The sequence below is a fragment of the Nanorana parkeri genome, unplaced genomic scaffold, assembly GCF_000935625.1.
Source record: "Nanorana parkeri isolate BGI_ZX_2015 unplaced genomic scaffold, ASM93562v1 scaffold1235, whole genome shotgun sequence".
NCBI classification, from domain to species: Eukaryota; Metazoa; Chordata; class Amphibia; order Anura; family Dicroglossidae; genus Nanorana; species Nanorana parkeri.
In genome coordinates, this window is record NW_017307503.1 from 26,881 (window position 1) to 41,637 (window position 14,757).

General features: G+C 42.4%; 1 protein-coding gene across 1 annotated transcript; it reads right to left on the minus strand.

Annotated features, from left to right (window-relative positions):
• Window positions 1-863: 863 nt before the first annotated feature.
• TAF1D (TATA-box binding protein associated factor, RNA polymerase I subunit D) lies at window positions 864-14,490 on the minus strand. The gene is made up of 5 exons (XM_018568725.1): window positions 14,345-14,490; window positions 11,229-11,586; window positions 7,960-8,135; window positions 4,047-4,092; window positions 864-944 (listed from the first exon to the last, which is right to left on the minus strand). Exons 1-5 carry the CDS (start codon window positions 14,488-14,490, stop codon window positions 864-866), a joined length of 807 nt encoding a protein of 268 aa, XP_018424227.1.
• Between the last annotated feature and the right edge of the window lie 267 nt (window positions 14,491-14,757).

The window sequence follows — 14,757 nt, forward strand, 5'->3', positions numbered from 1 at the left end:
TACCGAACTGTAACATTTAGAGCATGATTAGGTAAGAATGCAGCTTGGTCAAAAACATTAGTGCAGTCATTTTAATCTTTTACATATAAAAAATATATCACAATGACTTATGGTCTTAAAGAAGAATAACCAGTTATGAAAATGACATAAAGTGCAAGGATGCTAGCACTTGCTGAACAAGCTTCTTGCATTCCGATATAACCCTGTACAAAGTAGTTTTCTGTTTCATCTCCAAGTCTTCACTAACTGCAAACGATTTACGTTTCCGATTTAAAGGGAAACTATAATGCTGTTGGGTAAATGTTTTTTTTTTTTTTTAAATGTGTTGGGAAAGAAATATATACCCAACACTTAGAGCATATGACACTGCAGCTGTCATGCCAGCTCTATATCCCAAGAGCTGAGCGATCATGTACCTGCTGATCGTTCAGCTCATGGCTTCTCCCTGCAGAGAGTGTCAGTCACTGCTCCTGCACTGTTTCCCCCCCCTCCCCTCTTCATTGGAGGGACAGACAGTTGGCTGTAGAGAGGTGACGCCAGTTATCAAGCAGCTGGGTGAATCCCAACAATATTGTAGGGATCCTTGCTGGCTGCAGTGCGGCTCTGCGCTGTCACCAAATGGCACACAGTAGCCTGCTTTATGCTGACTTTAGGTTCCAGGAGTACATTAGTAAATGTACTTCTGTGACCTAAAAGAGATGTAAAGCCAGAGAAACAAACAGAAATAAATAAAAATAAGTCAAAAATGAATTTGTCAATTCTTGGAAAACTTTTTTTTGCAATCTGTAGGTCAGCAGTCCAAGTATTTATAGTCTCATAAAAGAAGCTTTGATTTTCTGTTTTCATTTCACAGACACATATCTTTAGTCATCTGCTTGGGACTCTTGTATTTTCCATTCTTCTTTGCTGGGAATTCTGCATTTCAAAATGAAGGGGCTGTTTTCCTACACAAGAGAGAATCATTCGTTAACTGGCAAAAATCATCCACCTAAATTAAGACAAAAACGTCTGGGATTCAGAGTTGTAGCTACAAATTATTTTCATCTTTTAATATATCTAAAGCCAAAACATTTGTTTGAGTTTTGGATGGAGTGGGAAAGATCTAAAACTCCTGTTTTTTTTGCCGACATTGCGGAGATTCCCCTTTACTTCCTGACCTGAAGACACAACAGTAAGTGCGAGGAGATTTCCCCAAAGTGACATTCTCTCACGTGTCCCCAGACTTCTCTATTTCTGTGACAACCTAGTTTGAATTTTCCTTTGCTTTCAGTCCAGACAAGAGTGGTCACCAGGATAAATAGAGAGGAGGAAATCACAGACAACAACAAACATCTCAACTCTCTCTTGGATGTTCCGAGAGTCTCCGGCTATAAGATAGCGGCTCCGGGACACATTTTCTCCCGGAAAGGTTTACTCTGCTTTATCTAGCAGAGTAAACCTTTCCCTGCATAGGAATGAATAGTTAGGCTTCTATTGGCTATTTCAATTTGCAATAGCCAATAGCAGACTAGCTATTGCTCCCGTCCACTGCTGCTGTCAATCAGCAGAGGTGGACCTGAAGTTCTCCATCAGGTCCTCTTCTGCTGATTATCAGCAGCAGAGGGCGGGTGCAATAGCCAGCTTGCTATTGGCCATTGCAAATTGAAATAGCCAATAGCAATCCTTTTTTTTTTTTTTATGACAGCAGGAGCTGTCCGAATACTAAAAAAAAACCCAGCAGATAGCAAGGGAAGCATTAGCTTTTTTGCTATCTGCCATCATTTCAGGGGGGTGCGAGGGGACAGAGGGCACCTCAATGAAATGGCTTTTTTCAGGTTGGGATCCCCTCAACAATTTACAGTAAATCTGACAGGGGATCTACCCATCCTAGCTCCATCTACAAAAACGTAAAGTTTTGGATTCGGATACACTTTAAATGTCTTGGGGACTCTGACAGCAAGATTCCCCTGCCATAATTCCTGCTTCTGTGAATCCCTTCCTTAAAGTCCAACTCCTCCTGCTATAAAATTGGTGTTTACATGCCTCAAGTTACATCTTCCACATTTAAAATAAACTTAACGCTCCATCAACATGCTAATTTTCAAATAAGACCTTTCCATTTACATTACAAACCTTATTTTTGAGCCACTGAGATTACTCTCTATGCAATGCAGGCAGATCGTGGCTGGTGGGAGGGGCCAACAGGGTGCTGTATGCAGCTTCCTGGAAAAATCACAACACCCTGCTTCAGTACTCCTCAAGATCCTTCAGCCTCCATACTTGCAGCTGGCTCTTAAAGGCGAACTATGGGGTTAGGGCTTTTCCCCATAGTTCTCCTAAGGGTAACGGGAGGACACAAACTAGCGTCCTCCAGTCACCCAAAGCTCAGTATACCACGAGCTACAGCCCGCGGTATACTGAGACGCCGCAGCCGGAACGGATCTCGACAATTCTGTCTGGATCCACCCAGCTGCGTGACAGCTGGCTGTGCCTATCTAGAGGCAGAGCCAGCTGTACCCGCCCCCTCCCCCGTCTGTTCCGCCAGTCAGCGCTGAAGGATCAGACAGGGGAGGGGGGAATCCAGTCCTTCCCCTATCACAGCTCTCTGCCGACACAGGATCGAGAAGTGAGCGAACGCCGGTATGTGTTCGCTCACTTCCCGATCTACTGAGCCGACCTGTGACATTTTCATTGTCACAGGTCGGCTCAGATTATGAGGCTGAGCGAAAATCAATCACTCGCCTCATAATTCTCCTTTAAGAGGACCTTTGCAAACATCAAATTGCCTGGATGGGTGGATGTCAGTCTAGAGGAGTGCGTGTGCCTTGGCAAGCAGCATTTGCATACAGAGAGCCCTAGGTAAAGCCCACATTTCTTGCTGAGCCTGCATGATTGAAATAACTGAAATCCAATGAAGGAAAGGGGTGGCCCAGGGACAATAAATTTGGGGAGGAAAGGGCTAGATTATGCTGGATGCCCTCCAGCCAGGAAAATGAGGTGGGCTTTATCCGACTAGCTGTAGCGTCTAATGCACATTGCAAGAAGCTCACAATGTGCAGTGAAATCAAGGTAAGCTATTTAAATACAGGAGAGGAGCTTGTACAGCTGTGCAAGACTGAAGGTAAGGCTGGAGTTTGGCTTTAAAGGAACTCCTGTATAACTGCTACAGTAGGTGTACAGACCTCGCGGTAAAAGCACAGTGATCCTGCCACTTCAAATCACAGTGAGACTTCCAGAAGAGCTTTTGTGGTGGTTTGCATTGCACTAAAATGTAAAACCTCTGAATTGATAACTTAAAGTTACTGGACAATGGAACTCTGGGAACTGGTAATACTTGTAGCTGACCTGTGGAAATTGCTCAAGCCTATAAGGGGTAAACAATCACTAGTACCTAAAAGAAAGTTAAAGTGCTGTCCAAATACAATCCATAATTCAAAAAACAAAATCCATCCCAATACAGTTGGATGTTTTATTACTTTTGTAAAATTTATAAAAAAAATATTTAAACATTAGGGATGCACCGATAACGGTTTTTCGGTATTGGAGTACCGATATTTATCTTTTGGTACTCACCGATACCAACAAGACGCTAATGTGTTTCAGCTATACAAACCTTAGTCATAGCCGAATGTGCTATGTATGATGTACTGGATTTTGGCTTTAATCAATAAAGAGGAATTATAGAGAGTGTTTGAACTCCAGAGCTTTCACTTACTTGCACAATATATGGAAGGTACCAGGAGCCCTGCTGTTGAGACCCACATGCAAGGTTGCAGTGGACAGAGCAAAACATTTTTTATGTGTATGCTAGTACTGAAGTGGTTTATGCAGAAGAGGCCTCTGTGTGTGTGTTTTTGTGTGCTTTCCTTGACAAGGTAAATGCATTACCTGATTTTTGGTGGAATGTGGGGGAGGGTGTTGTGTGGGCTGTACAATAATGTGCTAGGTTCCTTGCATAACCAAGATGTCACATACAGAAAATCCACTTAAAATCTATACAGTTATTCTCTTCTAAACCATATGTTCTGTACCGATACTGTATCATATCTTAAACATTAGGGACTCACCACAATTTTTGCATCACAGTACTCAGTTTCATGCTGATCGCTTTCTCTAATAAAAACAAAACAATATACGGTATCCAAACATTGATTCTGTACTAATAAACAAAACAAGGGATTCATCATTAAATAAAATATCAAACAACGCAGAGCACATGGTATTATGCCGCACTTTGCAATTGACTGAAAATACGATCTATCAGTTTCAACAATCTCTACAAGTCATAAAATTGAAACAATTAAAAATGATCTCCTAATCAATCTGTATAATAGTTCCCAGACACACATGGGATTGCATTTCTATTTAATCATGAATGACCCATCTACATTATAATGTAGTGGAACCAATGGCCATGTACCGACCTACCTTTGCCATGTGCTTAACACTTGCTTGATTCAGGTCATATGACCTATCAGGGCTGGTGCACACCTAGGTGACATCACGCACAACACAGATTTGCATTGAAGTCAATGGAGGCTGCTCACACCTTTGCGGTTTGTCGCGCGAAAAGGTGCAGGAGCTATTGGTGCTGTTTGGGTCCCATAGACATCTCTATGCATTAAAAAAATACGTGAAAACAGCTCTGCATCTGAATCGCCTAGGTGTGAACCCAGCCTAAATGTCATATGACTTGGCTCTCCTCTGCATCTTTTTGCAGAGAACACGTCGTAGGACACTGTAGGCTCCACACTCACACACTGTAGTGTCCAGTGAAGGGCGTATAGTGGTATTTACAGTCTATTAAACATTCAATCTTTTTTCAATTATGAATCCACATTAAACAAATATACATTGGCCAGAAAATTATTTTCATACATTTTTGCCCAAGCTTGCCCAAACTGTTTCTGAACAGTTGGCTCTAAAATCCATTTCACACCAGAAACTGTGCACAGCGTCTGGTGTGCGGTGCCTGTCACAGTGCCAAAGCACTAATCCCAGCACATCGCACTGTGTACTTTTTTGTTGTTAAAAACAAAATTACATTTCCTTCAGTTCTATAGGCACAGTGGAGTGCGTGGCAGTTGAACTGCGTCGCATCCTGCTGCATTGAAAAAAAGTAAGGCATGCCTTATTTTTTCTTTCAGCGCACACCACCTCGTTCCTGCCACAGCACGGTGGCGAGAATGGGCACCATCTGTGACAAGACAAATTGCCTTGCCCTGCGTTGGGGCTCTGCTGGAAACAATGTCCAGCAGAGCTCTAACGCAGATGGTGTAAATGGGCCCTAACTCTCTCAGCTCGGTTTCCCTGAGCTTCCTGTCCAGTACAAGATCACAAGGGACAGAGCAGTCTTCAGTAGTTGTCCATCTACTAGCTTGGAGGAGGGAAGAGGGAGAAGTAAGAGCGGGGAGGAGAGGAGTTTCTTGCCTTGCTGCTAAACAGGATATCAGGACCAGTGCTCAGGAGACCAGCTGATTCTGCAGGAAGCACTCTTAGTTTGAGAAAGGACATGGTAAAGAAAACATCAATATCTTTAGAACAGAAAAAGGTAAAACTGCAATGACTTTTGCACAATCTTTGCAAAGTTTTGGGAATGACACAAATATTATTTTCACAAAGTCTGCTGCTTCAGTGTTTTAGATCTTCTTGTCAGATGTTACTGTGGTATACTGAAGTATAATTACAAGCATTTCATAAGTGTCAAAGGCTTTTATTAACAATTACATAAAGTGTATGCAAAAGAGTCAATATTTGCAGTGTTGACCCTTCTTATTCAAGACCTTTGCAATTCGCCCTGGCATGCTCTCAGTCAACTTCTGGGCCACATCCTGACTGATGACAGCCGATTCTTGCGTAATCAATGCTTGGAGTTTGTCAGAATTTGTGGGGGGTTTTCTTGGTTATTCGCCTCTTGAGGATTGACCACAAGTTCTCAATGGAATTAAGGTCTGGGGAGTTTCCTGGCTATGGACCCAAGATTTTGATGTTTTGTTCCCCAAGCAACTTAGTTATCACTTTTGCCTTATGGTAATGAGCTCCATCATGCTGGAAAAAGCATTGCTCGTCACCAAACTTTTCTTGAATAGTTGGGAGAAGTTGCTCTTGGAGGATGTTTTTGTACCATTCTTTATTCATGGCTGTGTTCTTAGGCAAAATTGTGAGTGAGCGAACTCCCTTGGCTGAGAAGCAACCCCGCACATGAATGGTCTCAGGATGCTTTACTGCTGGCATGACACAGGACTGATGGTAGCGCTCACCTTTTCTTCTCCGGACAAGGTATTTTCCGGATGCCCCAAACAATCGGCAAGGGGATCCATCAGAGAAAATGACTTTACCCCAGTCCTCAGCAGTTCAATGCCTGTACCTTTTGCAGAATATCAGTCTGTCCCTGATGTTTTTCATGGAGAGAAGTGGCTTTTTTGCTGCCCTTCTTGACACCAGGCCATCTTTCAAAAGTCTTCGCCTCACTGTGCGTGCAAATGCACTCACACCTGCCTGCTGCCATTCCCCAACAAGCTCTGCACTGGTGGTGCCCCAATCTCGCAGCTGAATCAACTTTAGGAGACGGTCCTGGCGCTTGCTGGACTTTCTTGGGCACCATGAAGTGATGCCTTCTTCACAACAATTGAACATCTCTCCTTGAAGTTCTTAATGATCCGATAAATGGTTGATTTAGGTGCAATCTTAGTAGCAGCAATATCCATGCCTGTGAATCCATTTTTGTGCAAAGCAATGATGACTCCACGTTTCCTTGCAGGTAACCATGGTTAAAAAGGTGCCCATACACTGCCCGATTCTCGTACGAGAATCGCGGGAAATCCCGCGATCGTACGGGAATTGTGCAGTGTGAATGAAGACGTGCGACCGTTTCTACTGTACGGTCGCACGTCTTTTGTCTAAGGAGCATGCTAGAAAACCAGCCGAAAATTGTACAATTTTCGACTGGTTTGAATGATGCTCGGGAGACAAATGCCAAACGGGCCGGTGTGCGCATGCGCACACTGCCCGTTCAGCATTGCGGTCATCGCAAGCCCGCCCCTCAGGGGGGCGGGCTTGCGATGATCGCAAGTAAGATCTGCCTGTCCAAGATGGGCAGATTGTAGGTTTTTTTAATTACTTTACAACCATCGCAAGACTAAGGTCTTGCGATGGTTGTAAAGTGTATGCCACGTTAACAGAGGAAGAACAATGATTTCAAAGCACCACCCTTCTTTTAAAGCTTCCAGTCTTTAATTCTAACTCAATCAGCATGACAGAGTGGTCTCCAGCCTTGCCCATGCCAACACTGACACCTGTGTTAACGAGGGAAATCACTGACATGTCAGCTGACCCTTTTTTGGCAGGTTGAAATGCAGTGGAAATGTTTTTTTGGGGATTAAGTTCATTTTCATGGCAAAGAGGGACTTTGCAATTCATTGCAATTGATCTGATCACTCTTCATAACATTCTGGAGTACATGCAAATTGCCCTCATACAAACTGAAGAAGCAGACTTTGTGAAAATGAATATTTGTGTCACTCAAAACTTTTGGCCAGGACTGTATGTAATGAGCGGATTTTTATTTTCTCAAATTTAAATGGACTGTATAATGTGTTATTGCATATATTGTGTATTATGCACAGGACTAAAAAATAAAAAATAGAATTTATGACTTTGAATTTCTTTTTGGTCAAGTAATTATGAGACATTACAACAAGTGAATTGCTGTGCTCCAATGATGCCAATGGCATCAAGAGGGAACAATCTCAATTTAGTAACAGACTGCAATTAAATCCCATGAATTATTTTAACCCTTTCTCACTCAATTCAAGATTTAAAAAGTTCTTGCTGGAGTTTAAGTTACCGTACTTTCTAATGTGAACCAATTTATCTGTTGTAATCAAAAGGCAGCATATAGTAACACCCCCTGTATTGTGGAATAATATGCTTGCCCCTAGAACACATACTAACAATGAATAAATCAAGCTGAACACTTACCCATAGTCAGATATAGGTGAAAGAGGTTCTTTATCATCCAGGTATTGGAATTTCCTTGTGTCAAACTTTTCACTCTCTAGTTCTTCATCCGCCTCCATATTCTTTAGAGATTTTTGCAAATGGTTCTCATATTTAAGATCCTTTACATAACCCAGAAAACCACCCAAAATATATTGCTGCATGAGAAGATAAACATACTTTTAATTATGCACTGTAAAGCAAGACAGTATAATATGAGATTTATGCACACAACAGAATTATGTACACAAAGTACTGTGTTAAAAGAGAACTAAAGCCAAACCTTTCATTTTGGCTTTAGGTCAAAAGTAGTATATTTACTATTGTACTCCTGTGACCCAAAGTCAGCATAACAGGCTATTGCCCGCTATTTGCTGACAGTGCAGAGTCGTGCTGCAGCTGGGAAAGATCCTGACAATATTGTTGATATTCACCCTGCTGCCTGAATCTCTCTAGATCCAGTTGTGGCTGCTCCCTCTCCTGTCTGTCCCTCCAATGAGCGCTGGAGGAACATAGAGAGGGGAGGGGGGAATCCCTGCAGGGAGCAATGATTGACAATCATTGATCTCTGCAGGGAGAAGACCATCAGCGGTACATGATCGCCCAGCTCTCGATCTATAGAACCGGCATGTGACAGCTGCAGTGTCACACGCTGGTTCTAAGTATTGGGAAGAGTATATTTTACTCCCCCAATACTTCTCTTTTAAAAGTAGCCTGCTTTGCAAAATGGTCATTTAGATACAGGCGACAAAAAAACCTGAAGCAAAAAAAAAAAAATCCCTAGGCTGGTTAGGTATTCATTTCAAGAATCATTAAATAGATTATATAGCACATGTGAAAATGTTCCCAAGCTAGCAAACAGAGCTGATTCTTCATTTGTGTATAGGTATGTTAACTGTAAATGACGCTGTAGCCCGAAATCCTTTTTGAAATATACAACCTATATTTTGACATAATTGGATTACAGTAATTCTGTTGTTCATAAAAACAGAGATAAGGTGTCTATAAACATTCAGTGACGGTGTTCAGTTTTTTTTCATGGATTTGGATAAGATCTAATTTCTATAGGGCACTTGCAGACAGCTTGAGCTTGTTGGAAGGGAATTGCACCTAGTCTAATTGCTATTGTTTTGCTCTTATAAACTGGTCCCAGATGTGTCTGCAGAGCATCTTCTCCACTCTGTTCCAAAAACCTAAACAAGACCAGTTGTCCTGTGCAATCACTCATGTTTAGGGAAGCAGTTCCCAGCACAGATGCCTAAGAGCAGATGGGATTCGGTCTGGACATCTGTTTGCACTCTAATGCCATGGTTCTCAACTGGTGGGTCGTGACCCAAAAGTGGGTCGCGATCCCATGTTCAGTGGGTCGCAGCATGCCTTCCACTGCACTAGGAGGGGCTCCTCAGCCTCCCCTATAGTGCAGAATTGTCACTTCTCGGGCCAAGCAGATAATAAAAATATGCTGCTTGGTGCTTGTCATTGTCAGCTTGAGGTGGGGTGGGCTGGGCATATGCCCATTGACACGGGTTGAGCTGGTGCGGGAGGTCCGTTGCATTGTCAAATACACCTCTCGCCCAGAGTGCAGTGCGACTTGGGTCATAACTTAAAGACCAAGGAAAAATGTGGGTCCTGAGGTTATACAGGTTGAGAACCACTGCTCTAATGCATATGGCCAGTTGTGGAGCAGGAGAGGATGAATTAAGAGTTTGTATTGATAGCTAGTATATGTTCTAACAACCTCTATGTACACCTAAAGTAGCCTATAAGTGACCCCAGGGTTACTTATACAAAAAGTGTCACTAAAAGTAGTGTTTATTTACTAACCTACCTGAGCAGCACTGCAAGGATTTAACTGTCCGATGAGTCAAATGCTTGCTCTCCCACCAGCCGCTCTGCTTTCTCCCACCGGTTTGTAAGTCCTGTAATGATAAACATGCCAATGGAAGGGACCACAGCAGCTGGTGGTGGGGAAGTGGGCAAGCATTGGACTCATCCAACAGTCAAAGTTAAATAAACACTTACAAGTGGGCACTCTTGTAAAAGTGACCCTTTGATGATAGGATGATGGACCAAAAGTGAGAATTTACTACAGTAAAACTAAAACAGGATTTTAACCTTAGTTCTAAAACCAACAAGGAACAAGGCTTCCAATATGAATAAATAACATAATATAGAATGATTATGCAAGCATTCCATTTTAAGAACATTCTTAAAAGATAGAACAGTCACTAACATCTCAGACTGCACCCCATCCATAAAGCCCTGCATCATGCCAGATGATTCACTGGCTAAACATTTCTGAATACATTTCACACATAGAAGCTTTGCATAGGAATTTGGAAGCTTTACATTACATCTGCAACAGCGCATTTTGACATGCTTAGGGGCTGAGGCAGAAAGTGGGCTGCAGAGTGGGTGCTAGGCTTTTCAGTTTCTGCAGCCTCCTATTAAAACAAACAAATGATAGAAATTGAGACATGTTAGAGACCCACTACCACCAGCTGCAAACATCAAATAACACAGGTATAAACCGCCGGGGTTTGGATGCAGCCACCACTAACCTGCCATATTTTCCAAGATGGCTCTGGCTTGCAGCACCTTCCCTCTCTGTCCTGCCGAATCCTCGTGCGGCTACAACCAGAAGTGATGTCAGCAGCGCTGGAGGAAGTGAAGCAGTCAGCCTCAGAACAAGGCTTGGAACACAGCTCCGCCCCCAGCCAACCACTCACACTTCCTCTGGAGGGAAAAATCACCAGCTCACAGCACAGGGTATTTCCCTACACTGCAGGGTGGGGAACCTCTGGTGTCTGCCCTCTGATGAAAAAAGAGGTACAGAGAACCTGGGAAGAAGAAGGGGAACCCTCTGACTCCAGGGACAAGGCTAAACCTCCTTGAGAAAGAGACAGCAGAGCCCTAGAGAGGGGGGACCGGTGACCTTTAATGCCATCCGGACCAGAGAAAATAAGAAATGTGACGATGTCTCCTGGACAGTAAGAAACACAATCTAAACTGAGGGATGAGGGTGGGGTTTTTAAACCTTTTGTTATTTGCGTTTCCTGTAGATGGGAGAACCAAATCATCTCTCTTGCTGCTGTGCTGGAAGATGATTGGGGAAACTGTGGTTTGAGGTCTTATCTCTAAAACTACAGGAGGTATATAGCTTGTATATCTGAATTTGTCCAAAGTCTACACAACACAGAATTAAAAAACATTTTTGTGAATGAAGAGAATTTGTGCTGAAAGTATCTCACCTCATATTGAAAACACAATTTCAAGGACAAGTGTTTTTTTGATGCAAAAGGAAACCTAATTCCACAGTGAAGCAATCTTCTTTTCCTTTGTTCCAAAGGAACAGAGTAGAAGGGTTTACTTATTCTTTCTTTCGGAGGTCGCTTTTTTCTCTTTTGCTTATTTTTTTTCTTTTTCTTTTTTTTCTTTCTAAAGTGATTGTCAAAAATCTCTTGTAAGGTAAGCTTTCTTGGTGGCAGCTCATAGTCTGAAGACTCATCAGTGTCGTTATTCTGAGGTGCAGGGGGATTCAACTTTTTGCATCTTTGTGCTCGTTTAGGTCTTGTGGGTGCAGAAACAACCTCATCCTGAAACAAATGACTGAAAAAAAAAAAATAGAAAAATGATTCACTATATTGAAAATGACAGTCACCATACTGCTGATAGTGGCCTGTAATGTTTCAAGTGGATAGTCTTACTGCAGGTTTTGTTGGAGTATTTTTGTTTTTACATATACGCCCTGCAACTATATGAAAACATTTGAAATTAATATATGTAGCTCATAACTAAACCGAGTAAAAACAACTTTACTGCACATGGCAAAAAGTTAAACTGGCCATACACCTTTAGATTCTGGGCAGTTTCTGTGGTCAGATGGAAAAAGTGCAACAGATTCCTCCATCTACGCTAAACTGTATGGATGGAGGAATCTCCCAGTGGGCCAGGCTTCAGTATCTTGCTGGTAGGCCCTGCAGGCTGTCTAAATACCTGAACAATCTGATTGGATGCAGGCACTGTTCAGGTATTTTGAGAGCCAGCAGGCCGACTAGCAACAAAATGTATAGGTATATGGCCATCTTTAGGCCTCATACACAGGGGACTAGAAGATGCAGCTGAAGTTTCCTGTGACAAGAATCTATGGAGGTGGATGCGGCTGCTCTACCCATTCAAGTGAATGACAGGCACATCTATCTGCATATTTAGGAACGATTAACTGTGGTTCGGGATAGAGGAGTGTCCCTGGATGCGATCTGAGTCCAGGGGTAATCACCTATGTCAAATCTCGTAATCATTCCATCTATAATTACATGCAGACAGCCATAGACAGATACAGCCGCCGTCAGCCTGGCATTCCCTAAAATGGGCAGAGCGGCCACATCTGTATGGACCCACTTGGGATTTCTGCTGCAAGACTCCACAGGTTCTTGCCGCAAGTATCCTCAGCCGCAGCTTCTAGTCCTGTGTGGGGCTCAACAAGAAGAAAAAAACATGAATGCGTGAGTACCTCCACTGCTGTGAGTTGTTTGGCCGTAGTCACCGTTTGAGAATTTTTGGCCCACCGCCTTTGACAAAAGACGTTGAAAAACAACTTTTGTCAAAACGAGGGGAGCCGAGGGGATTACACACCAGTCAGATTTCAGCCAAGTCAGCAGGAGAAACTGTTTAAATGGGGATACCTGTTCTCTTGATAACTCTATTAAAGTGTAACAGGAAGTGAAGAGAAATCCCTCTGATGGGACATAGACAGCAAAAAAAAATAATTTTTTTTTTATTAAAGTCTTAGGTACCCCGCCCCCCTCCCCCAAGAAATTATATGCAGCCATCTTAAGAGTGTATGTAGCTGGGAGGTGGATGAAAAGATGATGTAGATCAGCAACAATGAGATGAAAGATTTCCATCTACCCTATGTGAAATAACTAACTGCTAGGCTTCTCCTTGAATAACTGCCCGTGACTCTGGTTACTAAACCACTAATATCTAGCAAGACATGTTCCCAAATGTTTTGATCCATTATTGGAAATGCTTGGGTAACAGTTTGTAACTTGTGGTCCTGGTAAATATTATTACACATATTATGTATTCGTTTATTTGTTGTACTGAGTGGACAGCCACGCTGCATGATCTCCTAATTGTGACCAAACAGAACCCAACCATAGAGATTCCCTGATTTCATCAAGAAGAATGTTTATGAATGCCTGAAGGTGGTTTCATAGAGGCACGTGCAATACTTTGTACCAACTTATTTACTGTAATAAAACATTGAAAACCATCTTCGGACTAGCTGGTTCTAAAAATTGGATGGCATAGGCTCAGGTGAGGACTGGGAACTTTGGCCTGGGAGGGCAACACAGCCAAAGGGGTGAAGACAGTTATATGATGCCCAGCAGCTATCACTGGCAGGGAGCAAATGTCTCCCTGTTTACCAGCCCAGTCTTCCTTGCATTGGCTGTTATATTAGGCAGAGAATAACAAAAGGGGAAATGATTCTCCAGTATAAAGGTCTGCTCACTCTGTGAAAAGAGGTCAGTGCTCTTCTGTGATTTAGGAAGAATAAGTCCCCTTCCATCTCAGGAACTGTGCAGTAATGAGATAATGGTGCCAATTTTTAATTAGTTTTTTTATTTGGGTGCATTTTCTGCTAATTCTACAATAGAAAATTATTTGTCAGTTCATTAAAAGATTCAACACATGGATCAGCTGAACGCTATTCATTTTTATGAACATTCACAAATATTTCCAATAGAAGGCAGCAGTGTCTGGAAACTATTCACTATGAAATCACATTAAATGTCTACTCAGAACAGAACACTGATTTGAGGTGGAGATAAAATAATGATTCATGTATTTCTTTCAAAAAAAGTTTACTACCTGTGCTATCATTGGAGAGAGTTTCTAATTTCCTGTCCCAGTGACCACACAGGGAGTGTGTTAAAACTGCCTCACTGGTTACAGAAAATGTCTAAATATGACAGAGGCTCTAAAAGCTGGCCACCCAGAATTTTGGCCGATTGAGCAGTGGGAAGCCCAACTGCACCACCTGGTTCGACCAAGGCCAATTTTTTATTCTACTTTTGTCAAAGGATCCAGGAGGAATCTTATCAGCTGAACAGTGCCTGCATCCATCTGATGCAGGCACTGTCCGGGTACTTTGAAAGCTGTGGGCGCCGGCTGTCAGAATACAATAACTCAGCAGGGGAGATTTGTCCATCTGCACAGTTTAGCATGGATGGAGAAATCCAACCTTAACCCTTTGCCACTTAGCATGGCAGAATGTTAACGCTGGTGATGTGCTTCAATTTTGCTGATTGTTTAGCAAAACAAAAGTCCACTTTGAGAACAAAGCAACACATGTTCTTACCTGTTGTCATTGTGGGTTGAGTTGTCTGATTGATGTGGGATGTCATCTTCTCTATGTTCCTGATCGCTAAATAGCTCTTGGCTTTGAGGAAAATCAACACTAGCAGAATTATTTCCTTGTCCTTCCACTGCTTGGAAATGATCCATCTCTCATTCTCTTTAGCAATCAGACGTTTGCACTCAATATAATCACCAATAGATTTTCATAACTTATTGATGGAGCTCTTCAGTTTTTACTCAGACAGATCTGTGGGTCACACTGTTCAAAGAAAAAGCAAAATACACGCATGTAAATACATACATTAGACAATCACACTTATGTAAACATTGAATTCAATAAAGTGAATGGCTCTCGAAGCATCTTATACCAACCTTCCCATCACTCCTCTACCAGGATCAATGAGAAGGAGCTGT